The sequence below is a fragment of the Lithobates pipiens genome, unplaced genomic scaffold (assembly GCF_037356315.1).
Source record: "Lithobates pipiens isolate NorthernLeopardFrog02 unplaced genomic scaffold, aLitPip1_a1.2 Scaffold_30, whole genome shotgun sequence".
Lineage (NCBI taxonomy): Eukaryota > Metazoa > Chordata > Amphibia > Anura > Ranidae > Lithobates > Lithobates pipiens.
Window position 1 is genome coordinate 79,819,351 of NW_027507791.1, and position 19,560 is coordinate 79,838,910.

The following is a 19,560-nucleotide window of genomic DNA, read 5'->3' on the forward strand; positions in this document are numbered from 1 at the left end:
TGGAAATTGTTTAATTTGGGCAGTTCATTACAGCCACTAACATTTTGCTTAAATGTGTGAAAAACAAAGATGTGAACTGCTAAACTTGACAAAATGCCAAAACCAACAGTCTTCTGCCTTTACAGATCAATGCAGTAGTCAGCTACAGCTTTCTGTTCTCACAGCTGAAAAAGAAAGAAATATACAAAACATATATAAATATGGTAGAAAAAATATATATTATTCTTCCTGTATCCCCTCTGCCTAGGAGTGTATAAGAAAAGACCAAAAAAGAGAGATTTATTTAAAGAATTAAATAAGTATAGTTCCCAAAGGTATAAATTCCAGCAGGACTGATCTTTTTTTTAGGCTGGATTCACACCTATGCATTTCTAGTGCTTTTTGCATTTTGCAGATTTGCACTACAGTCCATTTAACATGGTTTCCTATGGAACATGTTCTGTAGTGCATATCTGCAAAATGCAAAAAGCACTAAAACTGCATAGGTGTGAATCCAGCCTTAGTCTGTAAGGTTCAATATTGAGTTGGCCCACCCTTTGCTGTTATAACAGCTTCAACTCGTCTGGGGAGACTGTCCACAAGGTTTAGGAGTGTGTCTATGGGAATGTTTGACCATTTTTCCAGAAGTGCATTTGTGAGGTCAAGTACTGATGTGGACAAGAAGGCCTGGCTCTTTGTCTCTGCTCTAATTCATCCAAAAGATGTTCTATCAGGTTGAGGTCAGGACTCTGTGCAGGCCAGTCAAGTTTCTCCACCCCACACTCACTCATCCGTGTCTTTATGGACCTTGCTTAGTGCACTGGTGTGCAGTCATGTTGGAACAGGAAAGGGCCATCCCCAAACTGTTCCCACAAAGTTGGGAGCATAAAATTGTCCAAAATGTCTTGGTATGCTGACGCCTTAATAGTTCCCTACACTGGAACTAAGGGGCCAAGCCCAACCCCTGAAAAACAACCTCACACCATAATCCCCCCCCACTAAATAATTTGGACCCGTGCACAAGGCAAGGTCCATAAAGACATGGATGAGTGAGTTTGGGATGGAGGAACTTGACTGGCCTGCGGCCCTGACCTCAACCCGATAGAACACCTTAGGGATGAATTAGAGCTGACCCTGCAAACCAGGCCTTCTCATCCACATCAGTGTCTGACCTCACAAATGCGCTCCTGGAAGAATGGTCAAACATTCCCATAGACACACTCTTAAACCTTGTGGGCAGCCTTCCCAGAAGAATTGAAGCTGTTATAGCTGCAAAGGGTGGGCCAACTCAATACTGAACCCTACGGACTAAGACTGGGATGCCATTAAAGTTTGCATGGAAAAGCAGGTGTCTCAATACTTTTGATGCTATAGTGGATAATATTTGACATTTTTGATTTAGATACCCTTTAAAGTGGAGCGCCACCCTGAAAAAAGAAGATACATTAAAAATTAGAAAAAAATCATTTAAAAAAAAAAATGAAAAAAATTATTTTTTTTTACTTGCCAGAAATGCCTGTTGCTAGGCACATCATCCTAATCTGCCTCTTCCTCCTCCGCGGAGATCTTCTTTCTTCTCTCCTCCGTGCGGCGTCTTCTGGGTAATGGGTCGCGCTGTGTTCTGGGAACTGTGTGTCCCAGAACACAGCTCGTCCCATTCACAAAGCGCTGCGTGACTCGTGCATGCGCAGTAGGAAACGGGCAGTGAAACCGCAAGGCTCCACTGCCTGTTTTCCTTACCCAAAATGGTGGCGCCGGGACCCAAGACCGAGGGACGGGTCAGCCTCGGGCGGCCGACATTGCGTGCGCCCTGGACAGGTAAGTCTACTTATTAAAAGTCAGCAGCTACAGTGTTTGCAGCTGCTGACTTTTAAAAAAAAAATTCAAAACCGGCCCTCCTCTTTAAGGCCATTGTAAAATAAGTCTAAAACTGTTTAGATGGAGATGAGAGTCAGCACATTGTTCCCTATGGTTGTAACTTGGAATTAACTTATTTAGAAATGTTACTTTGTAATATATTAGTATAATACCCAAAGCTTTGGTAACATGGGGTAACAAACTACCTTCCATAGGCCCTAATGGGAAAACGCTTCTGCAATGGCAGAGCTTTAGAACATTGCAAAAATTTGAGACCCGAAGAAGGAACCCCATATAAGTCTGTGCGACCTGAACTGGAAAAATCTAAAGTGCCCACTTGGAAGGCTTACTTGCAAGTAATTGGGCATACAATAGTTATGGGGGTCTGGGTACTACCCTGGGGAACATGTATCAATGAAAAAAAGTTTGTAACAAACTTAATTTTTAAATGAGTAGTGATTTACTGATGCTTAAAGTAAAAGCATAAAAATGAGAAAAAGCAATAAAAATTGAAAATTCCTTTCAATATAGTGCCTGGGGGGTCCTCTTAAGCCCCGTACACACGAGCGGACTTTACAACATCCAAAGTCCGACGGACTGATTCCGTCAGACTATTCGATCGTGTGTGGGCTGCAACGGACTTTTGACTCGCCAAAGTCTGAAGGACTTTAGAATATGGAACATGCTTCAAATTTTTCCGAAGGAACTCCGCCGGACCCGGTCCCTTCGAAAAATTGGCTCGTGTGTATGCTATTCCGACGGACTAAAACCGACGCTAGGGCAGCTATTGGCTACTGGCTATGAACTTCCTTATTCGAATCCAGTCGTACGTCATCACGTTCGAATCCGTCGGAGTTTAGTGTGATTGTGTGTGGCCAAGTCCGCTCAGCCGAAAAGTCCGTCAGAACTCTGTCGGAACTCCGGCAGAACTCCGGCAGAACTCCTTCGGAAGTCTGTCGGACATAAGTCCTCTCGTGTGTACGGGGCTTTAGTCTTTCTGTAAATAGGCACATCTGTACTGTGTATAGAAGCTCCTGCAGCAATAATAGCATTTATAAAGCCCACAAATTACATTGTCCCTGCAAGCTTCCTTTATTTTGTAAACAGCTTGGGGAGCCAGTCTGTATGATGAGGCAACAATGTAGTGCATTGGGAACAAGATAAGAGATTTTTTGGATAAATTCTAGTCTCCTACGCAGATTTTGGATGGAAATAACAGGTGCGGAAAAATTGTTTTTTGGGTGTCAGAGGTGCCTTAACACTGTTACCCTATTGAGGTACTCTTGATGAAAGCAAGAATGGGCCTTGCTGTCAAAAATTTAAATGATATGCACCTGCCAAACTGGTGTGGAAAAATTGGTCTTTGGGTGTCTATGGTACCTTCACACTGTAACCCTATAGAAGTACTCTTTCAGAAAGCTAGAATTGGCCTTGCTGTCAAAAACTGAAATGATATGCACCTTTCAAACAGGTGCAGAAAAATTGGTATTTGGGTGTTAATTGTGCCCATGAAACCTACACCCAAAAACTTCTTCCATATGAAATGAACACCCACAACGCTAGGCAGCTTAGAAGTTGTGCAGAGATTCCACATCGCAAAAACACTTAATCAACAACATTGACATTAGGGATGCCCCGAAGCACAAAATTTGTGCGAACAGCATTAAAGTTTATGGAACATGAAAAATCAAAAGTGTTAATTTTAAAGACTTTTATGCAAGTTATTGCCATAAAAAGTGTTTGGGGACCCGGGTGCTGCCCAAGGGCACATATATGAATGCAAAAAAAGTTTTTAAAACAGTTGTTTTTTTCAGGAGCAGTGATTTTATTAATGCTTAAAGTGAAACAATAAAAATTAAATATTCCTTTAAATATCGTGCATCTTTCCTGTGTTTATAACATTACCGCAGCAAAATGAAATTTGTAAAGGAAAAAATGTTGTTTAAAATTGCTTCCAGTTGATTCCAGCAATATACATAAAAAAAAATTGGAAAAAAAAAATGATGTAGATTCCCCCCTAAAATCCATACCAGGCCCTTCAGGTCTGGTATGGATTTTAAGGGGAACCCAATGCCAAAATGAAAAAAAAATGGTGTGGGGTCCCCCCCCCAAAATCCATACCTGACCCTTATCCAAGCATACAACCTGGCAGGCCACAGGAAAAGGGGAAGGGGACGAAAGAGTGCCCCCCCTCCTGAACCATACCAGGCCACATGCCCTCAACATGGGGAGGGTGTTTGGAATCCCCCCCAAAGAACCTTGTCCCCATGTTTATGGAGACAAGGGCCTCACCCCCAGATCCTGGCCCCCCTTATGTGAATGGGTATCGGGTACATTGAACCCCTACCTATTCACCAAAAAAAGGTCAAAAAAGTAAAAGCAATAGGAGACAGTTTTTGACAATTGCTTTATTAAAAAAAAAAAATTGTCCCGCAAGGTAAATCCATCGTTAATCATGGTGTCTGACGGTCCCGAGAAAAAAACCCCCAAAAAAACTGAAAAACTCTGCCTCCATGGGAGGCGTCCCGCTGACTGCCGTCTTTTCACTTTGACAGCTGTTATATATGTGATGTATACATGAGGGGGTTTCTTTTCTATTGTTCTGGTCTGTTGGCGCTGTGATTGAAGAAGGGTGGACATCATGGGACACTTTTTTTTTAAATAAAGGAATTGTCAAAAACGGTCTCCTGTCATTTTTACTTTGACACTTTTTTGGTGAATGGGTAGGGGTACAATCCACCCCATACCCATTCACATGGGGGGCAAGATCTGGGGCCCCCTTGTTAAAGGGGGCTTCCAGATTCCGAAAAGCCCCACACCCGCAGACCCCAACGACCATCGGGCAAGGGTTGTAGATATGAGGATGGGAACAAGGTGCTTTGGAGGACATGTGGTCTGGTACGGTTCAGGAGGGGGGGCTCTCATGTCCCACCCTTTTCCTGTGGCCTGCCAGGTTGCATGCAGGGATAAGGGTCTGGTATGGATTTTGGGGGGACCCCATGCTATTTTTTACAAAAATTTCGGAGTAGAGTTCCCCTTAACCACTTTAATCCACTGTGTTATAAAAACGATGCTACCTGCATTGACACTAGAATATATATATTAATTTTAATAAATGTCAGATGGTCCATGGAGTCTGTGGACAGACACGTTTTATTATCAGTAAAAAAACCTCCAGCAGCACTGAATTCCCATTTGTAAAACATGCTGGATGCAAGACAGCCCAGCAGCTCAATTGCATACTGAACAAGTTCTGGCCAGTGGTCTATTCTCATGACCCAGTAACCCTGTGGATCGTCAATTGGAAATCTCTCTATCTCTGTTTTCACCACTAGATAATCGTCCACCATATAATGCAGATGCTGTCGATGGGATGTGGAAGCTGACAGCCCTGGGTGGCAAGGACTAAAAAAAAATAGTAAAAAGCATCACTTAGGCGGCCCCCTCTCCACTGCTCCTCTCTCCTGACCAACAGAAGCCTCAAAACAACATTTTCCACAACACTGTAACCATTGGGGAAAGCATTAGATAAGCTTCACTTTAAGGTGTTCTCAGGAAATTTCATCTTCTGCACCCTCTGTGGGGATGGGATGAGTTTTGAGACTTTCCCCTTGTAACGGTGGTCAAGGGGGGTTGTCAACCAATAGTGATCCTTCTTTATGCCACGTATTCTTGGGTCCTTTCGCAGTCTTTGAAGCATGAAGAAGCCCATGCACTGCAAGTTTGGTGGCATGAGAAGCAGACTCCTCTGAGTCACTGAGGATTACAGTATCTGGAAGTGCCTCCTCCCAGCCACGTACTAATCCCAAGAGTTCTGGGGATGGAAAACCATCTCTGAATGTTTGACATATGTCTTCCTCTGCTTCAATGCCTCCAAAAACTGCCAGGTAAAGGTAAAAAGGAGAGATCTGGGGTCTTTTTGACTCCAGGTCTCTCCATAAAGAGGACCTGTCTCTTTATTTCTATTACAAGGCATGTTTACATGCCTTGTAATATGAATAAAAGTTATTAAAAAATAGATTAAAAGGGATAGTGTAAAATTAAAAAATGTAATAAATAAGATAAGGTAACCTGTAAAGGCATTTCGAGCCTCGCCTATGGAGATTTTTTAAGTACTGTAGTTTGTCGCCATTCCAGAAGCATGTGCAATTTTAAAGCGTGACATGTTAGGTATCTATTAACTTGGCGTAAGAATCTAAGAATCTCTCATATTATACAAAAAAATTGGGATATATATATATATATATTTTTTTTTTATATATTAATTTTATTTTATTCTTTTTTAATACATTAAAATGTATTTTTTCCAAAAAATTGTGTTTGAAAAACTGCTGCACAAATACGGTGTGACATAAAAAATGCAACAATTGCCATTTTATTCCCTAGGGTCTCTGCTAATATATATATATATATATATATATATATATATATATATATATATATATATATATATATATATATATATATATATATATATATATATATATATAATGTTTGGGGTTCTAAGTAATTTTCTGGCAAAAAATACTGATTTAAACTTCTAAACAAAAAGTGTCAGAAAAGGCTTGGTCTTCAAAGGGGTAAACTTAACCCTTTTAAAGTCCAACTTGGGCAACCAATTAGCAAAGTTGGCCAGGCAGCTACAGCTTCAATGCACCTATTTCTGACCCTGTTCCATGCAGACTCACCCACTTACTGATCCAGCATTGTTCCTCTTGCAGGTTGAATGAGGCCCAGCGCCATTCAACTTGCTTCCTATGAGTCCAGGGCATCAAGGCCCCCTGCCTCCTCCCCCCCACCTTGGACTTTTCTATTCTTCATTGGAAAATCCAGGTCACCATACCTATAATATGGCCCATTTTACATATGCTGACCCAGTCATTTTTAAACACATTCAATTACCAGTAAATTGTTGTCAATAGTCCCCTATGCTTTCTGTTGTGCTGCTCTGCCATTCACATTTACTGCATTCTAAGTCTCTTAGATAGTTTATAGAGACATAGCAGACCATCACGACTTTCACCCCCCCCCCCCCCCCCCCCGAAAGCTGTGGTTGCTTCAGCACCCATTGCTTCAGCACCGTTGCTTCAGCTGTTTTGCGGTTTTGATTTTCTTTCTTCTCTTGGTATTTCTATTAATGATAAACACAAATGTCTGACACCCAGAGGTGTTTTTTTTTTCTTTTTTCACTTTAATTGTACTAAAAAAAAGCTACGATTAATGAAGAATTTAAAAACTTGCTTCACAAATACAATAAAATTACAATAAAACTATGTGCAAAATCAAAAATAACATATATCTACTTTTTTTTTGTTTACAAACAGTTTTTATTATCGATAAGGTCATTGTACAAGTTTTTAACAGTGGTAGAAGATGTACAAGTGAGAGAGTCATTTAGATTATACATTATATCTGAGTAAAGACATATCATATGAGAAAATACACATATTAGATTATAAATCTATATAGCATTTGCAGGCAAGGATCTGTAGATGTGCTTAATTAGATTACAGTAGTGAACATTACACCAGTAGTAAGGTTTCCCACAAAGGATGCATGGTGTCATATAATGTGCAGTGTATTCTTTCTGATAATTTTAAGTTTGCCATACGGTTGAGAACCTGAGGCCATGGTACGTTGGATGAACGCCAGTTGAAAGCGATGGTCCAGTGGATAGAGCTAAATAGAGTATGGATTAGTCTAGAACTGGCTATAGGTATGTCTTGTATGAGGGAGAATAAAAGGCACATTTGGGGTGTTAGTGGGATTTTTCTGCCTGAAATTCAATCAATCATGAGACTTGCATTGTGCCAGATGTTTTTTAGATGGGGGCAATCCCAAAATATATGTAGTAGTGTCCCATGTGTTGGGCAGCCCCTGAAACAGAGTGGTGATGTTAATGGGTAGAATGAGTTGAGTTTGGCAGGGGTAAGATACCACCTATAAAGCAGTTTGGTGGCAGATTCTTTGATGGTGGTAGTTTTGGTGTATTTATGTAAGTTTTCAAATATGGTATCCCATTGTTCGGGGGAGAATGAAACGTTTAGGTCTGATTTCCATTGTAGCATGGGGTGTGATTTTTCAGGCATATTAATTTTTTTTCGATTTTTATATATTTTGGAAAGGAGTCCTTTGTCCCGTGTAGAGGAAATACAAATCTGTTCGAATTGTGAGAAGGGGGTACGTAGAATGAGTAAGTAGTATTTTTGGTAGAAGTGTTTTATCTTCGTATAATTTTCATGTTCTTTAGGTGCAAGGTCTTTTTTTTTTTAGTTCAGTGAAAGAGTAAAATGTATTGTTATGAGTAAGTGATTGTAGATTTGTTAGTTTATGCAGTTTCCATATTGTTAAGGAGTTTTGGTTATTATCTAAGGAAGTGAAGTGAGGGTCTCCTAGAAAGGATGCGAGGGGAGGGATGTCTAAAGATGTGTTAAATTTGGTATCTTGTCTTTTCCACAGTTGTAGGGAATGTGTTACAATTATATTTAAAGGTCTTATTTTCTGTGGTAAAATAGACTTGGACCAGAGTAGTCCTTGTAGGTGGTATGAGAGGACTGATTGTTCTTTGAACAGGAGCAATGGGATTTGGGAGGCTGGGGCATACCATTGTGCTAGTTGAGTGAATCTGTCTGACAGATAATAAATCCATAAATTTGGGATATTTAGACCTCCTTTTAGTTGGGGCCTAAACATTAAGGAATAGCTAAACCTTGTTTTTTTGTTTTGCCAAATTAATGTATTGATTTCTCTTTGGAGAGAATCTAACGTATTTTTGGGCAATGTAAGTGGAATGGCTCTAAAAAAGAATAAAAGTTTGGGTAGTATAACCATTCTCTTGGCCACTATTCTTCCCGAGAATGATATTTGGTATGATGACCATATTTTCATTATACTTTTGATGTTATTAAATATTGGTGGATAATTTGCATGTAATAGTGTTTTGTATGAGGGTGTAATATGGATTCCTAGGTATCTAAATTATCTAAATCTGTGCACCAATTGAATGGAAATTTTTTCTTTGAGTGTTGTTATTAAGGCTGGATATTAATGGGGAATTATTATTTTCATCATCACTATCAGCATTAGGATTTTTATAGGACCTGTGAAAGAGATCAGACTATTCTTTTCTATGATATAGTGTAATTTGTCACATGTGTACAACATTGTTAAATATATGAATCTTAACTGTAGATTTACTATGGTTGACCTTCTTATATAAGATAGCTTGTAAAAAAATGTACTATAGTGTAGGGAGTCAGGGTGTGGAACACCACCTGACCAAAAACCATTTTGGTGTGGACAAAATTGTCCAAAACTCACATAGGGAGCCCTATCTATTAAAATAACAGATAACATGATCAGTTGTGTAAAAAACGCTACAGACTGAACCATATTTTGGGAACCCATTGAGAGTAGGGGGAAAAATTAACTGAGACGGGGCAGATCAGTATGTCATACATTAAAAAAGTGAAAAACAAAAATATATAGCTTCATATAAAAGCCAATATAAAATACTAACAAGTGACCCTCCAAGGGGTATATCAACTGTTTACTTTGAGCTGCCGTATTAACTTGCAACCTTTCAAAACTTTAATAACCTTTCTTTTAACTTGATGGAATAAGTGGAAATCTTTGATCTTTGTCTCATTTTAGTTCCTATATTTTCTTTGATGTTGTCTTTTAAAAGACAGGAATACATTATAACCGAGGGAATGAGACAATTTCTTCAGGTATCCATATTTGTGAAAGATTGTTGCCATCTTCTTTGGTCCCGACATGTTGCTGGGGTAGCCCAAATAGGTGAAGTATGGGGAGTAGTAGGTCTTGCTTCTGCAACTGCATCCAAAAGTCCCAACTTTCGACAGACACCATAAGCCAAAGATTCAACATTAGTATGTTTTTCACTACTTTGTCGAATCTTTTTTGTTCATGTTGAATGTATATAGTTCAAACAGAAAAAGGACTGGTGATAGTGATCACTGATCAGACAGGTAACAAGATTGAGATTCTATATAGATTCTATATACCCTATCTATAATATAGAATCTATAATAATAAATCCCCCCCCCCCACAATACGGGCAGCCTCTGAGGCTATCACAACACTAGCAACACTAGTATCACTATCAAGTTCACAACACTAACACAATAGCAGCAGATTATTATTAAAAAGTTAAGTTGAACTGTAGCATGCTTCACTATTGTTCTGCTGCTGTGCTTATGCTTAATGGCTAAATAATTTAGGTTCTCTGACAAACGGACCAGCTAAGATTGACTGTCTTCTGAAATGATTCAGTGTGTGTGTCTCTCTCTGCTAGCAATCGAAAGTAAGTTGGCTGTACGTGTGTACTTAGTTCTAGCTATTTTACTGCTCCTCCTCTTTGATTACAATCTGCCAATAACATTCATCATCATCATTATTTTTATTTTACTTCCCCCACCCAATTCCAGCGTGATCTTTTCTCTCTCTGTTGAATCTTTTCTCTCTGACAAACCTTTTCTCTCTCTGTCGAATTTTTAATCTCTATGTCGAATCTTTTCTCTCTATGTAGAATAATCCTGGACTGATAGAGTTAAGGTTAGGCACATTCGACCACAGGTTCGATAGATACAGATTGTTATTGTTAGCGTTATGTTGAATCTCCTATCTGTATCGAACTGTTGTCACAACAAAAACGAAAATAAAGCATTTATTTATGTCGGATCTTTCGTGTTTTTCGGATTCTGTACTTTCGTTATCGTTTGTTATCATGGTGCATATTTCTTTCCTTCCCTCATATTCATTGATTAACTTGCCCTTGACATATTCCAATGTGAGTTCCGACTCGGGTCTGGTTTCTAACGCGTTAATTAAAGCAGTATATGTCTCTGGAAGGCTGCAGGGGAACAGGGAAACAATATGATTATCTTTGATGTCCTCTCCGATGGCACGCAGTTGCTCTATGATCTCTAGCATAGCATTCATGTGGTTACACATTTGCTTCTTTTAGTCTCATCTTGTACAACTTTCTTAGCAAAAATAGTTTGCTGTTTAGACTTGAATGCTCATGCAGTTTTTGTAATGAAGTCCACATACCTTTGCCCATTTTCTCTGTTCTTATGGGGATAATCAGGTCATCTACCACTAGTAAGCTTATAATTGCTTTTGCCTGTCTGTCTTTCCTATCCCAGTCCTCCATCTCAGTCTGTGGGTCTGTCTGTATTCAGCACTTGCCACAAGTCATCCTTGGTGAGAAAGATTCTTTGTTTAAACTTCCACAGCTGGTAATCTTCAGCTTTGCAATTGCAAACTTCACATCTGAACTGCTTGCCATGTTTCGATAGCTTGTATACCTTATTCACTGACTTGCTGTACTCACTGAGTATTATTTCCAGTGCCTCTGGGTGCTGCTGGTTTTGTTGGGTGCCTGGGACCCTTAACCTATTATGGAGAAATATATTACATGTCTTACAGCATGGAGAAACATGAAACAGGAAGCAGGATTATACAAATGCGCCGTAGACAGCGGTGCCTGTTTTCGGGCAAATATCTCCTAAACCATATAGGTTTAGGAGATATTTCTTGGACCTACAGGTAAGCCTTAATCTAGGCTTACCTGTAGGTCAAAGTGGTTTGTAAGGGTTTACAACCACTTTAAACCAGACTACCATGAAGATTCAGCTTTATGATAACAATATTTAATAAAACTTAAAGTGATTGTAAAGCTTCAAGTTGAAAAAATAAAAAATAACAAACATGTTATACTTACCTCCACTGTGCAGTTCATTTGCACAGTGTGGCCCCGATCCTCCTCTTCTGGGGTCCCCTGCCCCCCGGCGCCGCGTCATTGGATTTGATTGACAGCAGCAGGAGCCAATGGCTGCGCTGCCATCAATGTATCCAATCAAGAGCCGAGAACCCCCGGTAGAGGAAGAGTGCGTCTCCGCCATGGGAAATTCCAGGGCTCAGGTAAGCGGGGGGGATTGGGGGTCAATCACTGCTAGGTGTTTTTTTTTTCACCTTAATGCATAGGATGCATTAAGGTGAAAAAACACGAGGGTTTACAACCCCTTTAAAGGTATACCAATAATAATAAAAACTAAAATCTAACATGGCAGGCATCTCTTTTTTGCAGCCTCTAACAGCCTCTTTAGAGTTAGAAAATTCCAGAGAGAGTTGGATGTCTGTGCCCTCCTCTGCATGCCATGGTACTACCTCTAAAGTGGTTGTAAACCCTTACAACCAACTTTGACTTACAGGTATGCCTAGATTAAGGCTTACCTGTAGGTTCAAGAAATATCTGCTAAACCTATACGGTTTAGGAGATATTTACCTGAAGACAGCCACCGATGTCTACGGCACATGCGCCATAGACAGCAGTGCGCAGGTCGCGGCAATATCCCGCGAGTGTCGGCTCCCGTGCGCATGCGAGGGAGTGACGTCATCGCGGCTCCGACGAATCACAGCGCCGGAGCCGCAAGACCCGGAAGTCGCTCCGGGATCCATGGCAGCGGCGAAGAGGAAGACGGAGGACCACTTCGGGGGCTTCGTTCTCAGGTAAGTTATTCATAATGAGCTAGTATGCTATGTATACTAGCTCATTATGCCTTTGCCTTACTCGGTGTGCTTTTAAAAAAAAAACAATTTGCCTTTACTTCCTCTTTAAAGTGGTTGTAAACCCTTACAAACCACTTTGACCTACAGGTAAGCCTAGATTAAGGCTTACCTGTAGGTCCAAGAAATATCTCCTAAACCTATACGGTTTAGGAGATATTTGCCGAAGACAGGCACCGCTGTCTACGGCGCAGCGGCGCGCAGGCGCACTGAGCGCGGCATTTCCAACAATGGAGCTGCTGCGCGTGTCGGCTCCCGTGCGCATGCGCGGGAGTGACGTCATCGCGGCTCCGCCGAATGACAGCGGCGGAGCTGCGAGACCCCACCGAAAAGATGGATGCGCCGGACTACAGGGGACAGCGGTGACATCGCTGGCTCCTGTGTCAGGTAAGTGACACATAATGGACTACTATGCGATGCATAGTAGTCCATTATGCTTTGCCTTTGCAGGGAATGAAAGAGGAAGTAAACCCATCAGGGTTTACTTCCTCTTTAACCCTTATGTTACTGCTGTATCCTGTGGTGATGTAGGGGTTAGACAACTTACCACGGGGGACACATGTAAACTTCCACAAGTTTCCAATGCAGAAGAGTCACAGAGGCTGCAGAAAAAAAGGTGACACAGGCTGCCAGTGAAGTGAGTGTAAGACCTCTTGCTCTGCTTTTGCAATGGACCTTCATTTGGAATTGTTACAAGTGTTGTTAACAACTAACAAGGTCACGTTAATAAAATTCTAACCCTTTATGATTTTATGCTGCCATCTGCTGGTCTGGTTTTATAGATATTGGAAAATTACAACATATATTTATTTGTGTTAAAATGTTGTGCAATGCATTTAGTATCTATGAACACTAGGTGGCAGAAAAGATACCAGAACTGCTGGCAAAAAAAAAATCTGAATAAAAAACAATCCTATGGAGTGGATTGTGAACGCATTTACCAGCATTTGTGTATAAAAGCATTTTTTTTCTAAAACACTAGAAAAACATTGCACTTAACATCACTTAAAACACCTAAACACCATGCTTAGGCTCAGCAAGCATTTGTTTTCTGTCTGAAAGCTCCTCTCAAAAATGCACCGGTAATGTTTTTTTCTTGTTTTTTTTTAGACTATAAATGCTCCCCTACAAATATGTCTGAAAACGTCCAGATGTGTATGGACACATAGGGGTTGATTTACTAAAGGCAAATAGACTGTGCACTTTGCAGTTGCCTCCTGCAAGTACAGTTACTCCAGGGCTTAGCGAATGAGGTAAGGCTTCAATTTGCAAAGCGTAACCAATCACATGCAAGGAAAATAAAGAAAAACAGCATTTTTACTTATACATAATTTGACGATGGAAGTCAGCAGAGTTTCTGCTCATCTACTAAACTAAACTGTGGATCAACTGCACTTGCAGAGTGAAACTGCACTTTGCAAAGTACACGGTCTATTTGCCTTTAGTAAATCAACTCCATAGGCTGACATAGGGGTTGATTTACTAAAGGTAAAAATGCTGTGCACTTTGCAAAGTGCAGTTGCCCTCTGCAAGTTCAGATGTTCCAGAGCGTAGTAAATGAGCAGAAGTTCTGCTGACTTCCATCATACAATCACGTGCAAGCAAAAATGCTCTTCTTATTATTTTCCTTGCACGTAATTGGGTATTCTATGCAAAGTTAAGCCTTACCTCATTTACTAAGCTCTGGAGCAACTGCACTTGCAGAGGGCAACTGCATCAACCACATAGTGTTGCTTCTACATGCTGAAAGAAAAGTATTCAGTATGGAAGGAGGGGGGGGGGGGGGGGGTCTTCTCATGGCTTTAGCTCTAGTGGATTTGTAGAGATATTGATTTCTCTTGTGTTTTCTTTTCCAGTAGCTGAAGATGAATGTTTCTGGGAATCTAAGCCTCACAATGGTGAACTCATCCAACATTTCGATCCTTGAATCACAGTGCAATCCACCATATGATGACAGCAAGTTCTTTGTGATTATCATGTACAGCATTGTCCTGGCTATTGGCCTGCCAGCTAATATTTTGACCTTGTGGTTGACACTTCTTCAAATATATAGGAAGAATGTTCTGGCAGTGTACCTGTTCAGCCTATCGCTAAGTGAAATCATGTATCTTGGCACTCTACCACTTTGGATTCTCTATGTACAAAATGGTCATGACTGGCAATGGGGCCCCTTGGCATGCAAGATAACAGGCTTTATATTCTTCAACAACATATACATAAGCATTCTCCTCTTGTGTTGTATCTCTGTGGATCGTTATATGGCCGTGGAGTATGCCTTGGAATCAAGAGGGGTTCGGCGCCAGAAAATTGCTATTGGTGTCACTGTCACCATCTGCACCGTGGTGGCATTAATCCACGCCCCAGTATTCAGGCTCAGTGACGGTGACCAAACAGGAAACCAAACCACCTGCTTTGAAACCTTGCCAGTACCATCACACATTGCTTACTTTTATGTTGCCAGGTTCATTATTGGCTTCTTGGCCCCTTTATTGACCTTGATGTACACCAACTACATCATCAAAAGGAGGATCGAGACAAGCGGCAGCTTCACCAGTCAGCAAAAAAACAAAGTAAAGTATTTATCCATTGCCGTAATCATCATCTTCTTGATCTGTTTTGCTCCGTATCATGTGGTGTTGCTTATACGAGGAGTTGCTTATTTCTTAAAAGACAAAAACTTCTGTGATTTTGAAGAAAAGGTTTACACAGTCTATTCTATACTCCTTTGTCTTTTGACTGTAAACAGCGTTGCTGATCCTTTTATCTACGTCTTGGTCAGTGAAAATGTCAGGAAGGACATCTGTAGAGCCATGAGGATTTGGAGAAGACAATTATCACTTAACACCAAAAGCGATAACAGTACTTATCCACATAACCACAATTCCCGGGACCTGCCTTTGGATAAGGATTGCTCGACACACAGTGGGCTTGGTATAATAGACAAACGGCAGGACAGATATTATTCCCATTGACTGGGAGTAGGGGCAAAATAATTAATCAAAGGACTATGTGTATCATAATCAATATTTTTATGTGTATTTATATTTTATTTATTATCTTCTTTTATGTGGGTTTTTGTAAAAAAATATTTTTGGTGCCTCAATAAATCTGTTACATTGTTTCAATTATATAATTAAATTACAGATCATATTCCATTGACAAACACTATGTTCATCAAGAACTAGTCAGTGATGTTACAGTGTCAGAATAACTCCTGTGCTATTAAAGAAAATATCCTGGCAAAATCTTTTTTTCACTTTTAGATAAAGTGGGCAAGAGTTAGGACCTCTGTCAGGTTTTTATTGCCATTTGTGCAGCCACTACAGAGGTTTTTCTCTCACTTACTTCACTAGCATTCCTCTGAAGCTCCTTTCTTCATCACAACCAGTGTACACTACCTGATGATATTGGGAACGGGGAAGCACATGACTTCCTCCCCTATGACAGTGCTTGAGCCTAGCAGCAAAGCACTGTAGTGCAGGTAAGTCTATAAGGTAGGTATAGTGTATAAGGTATGAGTATAAAGAGGTCTAGGGGAGGCTTTGTAGAGATGTAGAGCTACTCCTGTAGGAGCCACACGATTACTGTCCAGGCCCTCCCCACAGGCTTTGCCCTGCCGGGCACACAGGCTCATTCACACAATTCTTCAATTACCAGTCAAGGAATGTTGTTTTTATTTTTGTAGAACAGTAGTAGTAACTGAGCAGAGTCCCTTTAAGTAGGAGATTATCTGGACAAAGCTCTTCAGGAAACCAGCCAGCATCCCATTTAAATAGACTCGCAGCTGACTTTCTATAGCACCAGAAGGTTAGCAAAAAGCCCCCAAGATCTTTTAAGCGTCTGTACTCACACAAGGCCCAAGGAACAGCTGGTTGCCTCCTTACAACTTCCAAGCGACACCTTACTCCAGTGATACTAGTCTGGATCTTCTGCGGACAGTTAACCCTCAGTCAGCTTTCTTTAGCATTAGATTCTCAGCATCCAGGCCCTCGGGTCGCTCCCACCTGAGACCTCAATAAACATAGCAGCAACTTTGCCTAGGAAGGGCAACGTGTCCCTCCAGGCTGGACCAATCCACTCTGGGAAAAGACCCTGAGCTCACAGAATATATACAGTCTCCCAGCATGGCATCAGAACCTGCCTCTCTGGGATAGGCCTGGGCTGTACCAATATTCATGCTGTCATCTGCATAGCTTCACACCCATCATCCAGATGGGCACTTACTAAATACCTTAGGTCAAGCCAGCAGGGACAGTCTGACAGAAGATGGAGAATGTGACAGACTCACTCGGGACAGGGGCTTTTGGAGGGGACTGAATGCAACCCCCTTCCTACCAACTATGGGCCCTGGCATTTGAGGGAGCTACAAGCATTTAGGAAGATATTCTGTTATGTAATGCAAAAGGACATTATTAAGGAGGCCATGATGGTCTCTGTCAGCTTGGGGTGGTTGGTATATTGTCTAATTTTGCTGTGTACTCTTTGCTGGGTCATTTAGAGTGTGGCTCTATTCCAATGTTCTATTGTGTCTGTCTGCCTTGGATATTATGGAATGTGTATGTAGATTAGCTGTGAGATTGGTGGGGTGAATTCCTCCAATAGCTCTCACTGCTGATTGGACAGTCTACCCCGCCCAGAATGCAAAGGGGGAGGATGTCCAGCGTATTACCTGTGTACATGTGTTTTCAATAAACAGTCCATGTTCAGCAACCAAATGAGTATTGTCTTGTTTGTTGTTGGGAGCAGTTTGAAGATCTGATATCTATATTTAGACTGGGAGGAAGCGGTATATGATGAAATCACTCAAGTGGAGTGTGGGACGTTTCATTCGAGAGAAGGAGTGCCGAGGAGGCCATCAGTGCTTGAGGGTACCCCCTAGTCTGTACCTGTTAGTCTTTCTGGAGCACTCCACAAGTGGTCCTTGGCTCTTGGAGAACTCTTCTGATAATTTTTTTCACTTATTTGTCAGAAATCTTGCAAGGAGCTCCTGGCCGTGGTCATTTTATGGTGAAATGATATCCTTTCCACTTCTGGATTTTTCTGGGTTGTTATAATACCGACACCTGGTGTAAATTTCATGTCAATAGCGCCTTTAGAAATATATTTACCTATAAAAATGGTGACGTGTTCAATACTTATTTTACCCACTGTATATCACATACATTGAAGGCACTTTAGAACAATAAAGTCATATCGACTTTCATCTTACCAGTAAGTTAATAAAGCAACACAGAGACTTATAAAGCATTAACTACCCGTGACAATACATCATAGCCACAGGGGGAACAGTCAATCAAGCCCACAGCCCAGCCTCAGAGGATACATAGTTTTGTAAAGTCTACCATAGACTGAGCAACTGAGATGGACAGGGGAAAGGGAGGGTCAGAGAAGGAGGGAGTCAGAACAAGTTCAAGATCAGCTTTGGGATTGGTCACATAATAATCTATGAACTTGAGGAGTCAACCCATGGATTTCAGATCTTATCATATTTCCTAGGGCATTGTCTGCTCTCATAAGTAAGCTTATACAAATGCAATAGAGTATTGATGGAGGATCGCCAGGCCGACAAAATGGGTGGGGAGGAGGATTCCATGCAATTGGTATTTTCCTTCTCATATAAAAGGAGGCATATAAAACAAACAACTTAACATATATACCTACCTCTAGGGTGTCAGTGATGCTCAATAAGAATAGTTTGGGATCTGACCATAGACGGAGACCACAGATGTTAATAGTTGGGATCACTGTGTCCCAGTAGAGTAGCAAAGACCATATGCAAAAACGTACCCGATGATGACGATAGGCATCTCTGACACAGGTGGGAAGTCAGGTATACTGGTATGTCAAGCATGCCATAGACAGTTCTAATCTCAGCAGGTTCAGCAGTGACCGGTCAAGATTCAAACCATGTATGGGCAGGCTGATTGTACCAAAGTTGATTGATCGATCAACTTGGATACAACCAGCCTGTTAAATTTTGCATGCCATTATTGCCAGTGGCTATAGCCGCTAATTATAATGCCTGTGTGTACTCCCTGCACCCCCTTCTGGAGAACACAATAGCTCCACAGAAGGGATTCCCCCATCACCACATATTGTTCTTGGGGAAACTGAGCATTGTCTTTCCTGAAATTCAAAATTGCTTTAACTATGGCCGGCTTTAGGGTATAGTAAACTCTGTGAAGAATAAAAATAAGAAATATTACTATGCTAACATAATAAGTGATAAAAAATGTATATAAAGCTGCTACATAAGAATGTGACAAAAATTCAAAGTGAAGGATGGTAAAGAATGTAGCGATAAAAACAATGAACAAAATGATGTACCAAATATACAAATGATGACTTTGTGATGGAAATCAATCTTAACTATAACAATCATATATATACTAAGTAAAAACACAAGTGAAAAAAGTCCAATCAGTGAAACAATCCTATGATGAACCTGTAAAGTCCACCACAGAGTAGTTGTTACTCAGAAATGGGGTACAATGGCTTTGGCAGGCATGAGAGCATCGGGGATAGTATATCCTCCACTAAAAGTATGGGGTATGTACTATTACCAGAAGGGTTGTGCAGATAACTACAAGGCTGGAACTCAGACGTTGGAAGCCACAAGGCTGGAACGCAGGCGTTTAACACCCAGACTGGACAGCCAAAAAACTCTCATCCAAGGGGGTCTGTCCCTACGAGCAGAGAGCAGCCAAGCGCCTTCCTCGTGGCACCAAACACCTGAAATTACATCAGACGGTCACCTGTAAATGACGCGTAATCGCCCAGAAGCGTCATACGAGAGGGATAGCCATCGGCTACATTCTTTACTATCCTAAACTCTGTGAAGAAACTACAATTAAATGAAATGGTCTTTGACAGATATCATGTGGTCAGATAGTTAGACGCACATTCTTCCCAGTTTTCAGTAGTGAGGTTGGGTAAGTCTGAAACCCCTTTCTGATGCGTGTGTTCTAATCATAGCAGAATATGCATTAGATAACTTGAGGTAGATTGAGGAAAGAGGCTTGCCCCATCATTCGCAAGGCCAATAAATGTTCAAGAGGATCAGAATTCAAAGTGGGAAGCAGTGGGAACATGGAAAAGGCTTGCTGCAGCTACTGAAAGTGAAAAAAATCC

General features: G+C 41.0%; 1 protein-coding gene across 3 annotated transcripts in view; it reads left to right on the forward strand.

Moving 5' to 3' along the window:
- Positions 1-17,144, forward strand: part of GPR132 (G protein-coupled receptor 132) — a 75,127-nt gene extending 57,983 nt beyond the window's left edge. The window contains exon 2 of one of the 3 annotated variants that reach the window (XR_013264869.1): positions 13,540-13,676. Coding sequence is in view for 2 of the 3 variants with exons in the window: in XM_077464488.1 (XP_077320614.1) it covers positions 14,295-15,401 (1,107 nt within the window). In the remaining variant the exon portion in view is untranslated. Of the gene's footprint in view, positions 1-13,539; positions 13,677-14,285 lie in introns of those variants that run through there. The other 2 variants (XM_077464488.1, XM_077464487.1) reach the window with 2 other exon arrangements.
- Positions 17,145-19,560: the final 2,416 nt, after the last annotated feature.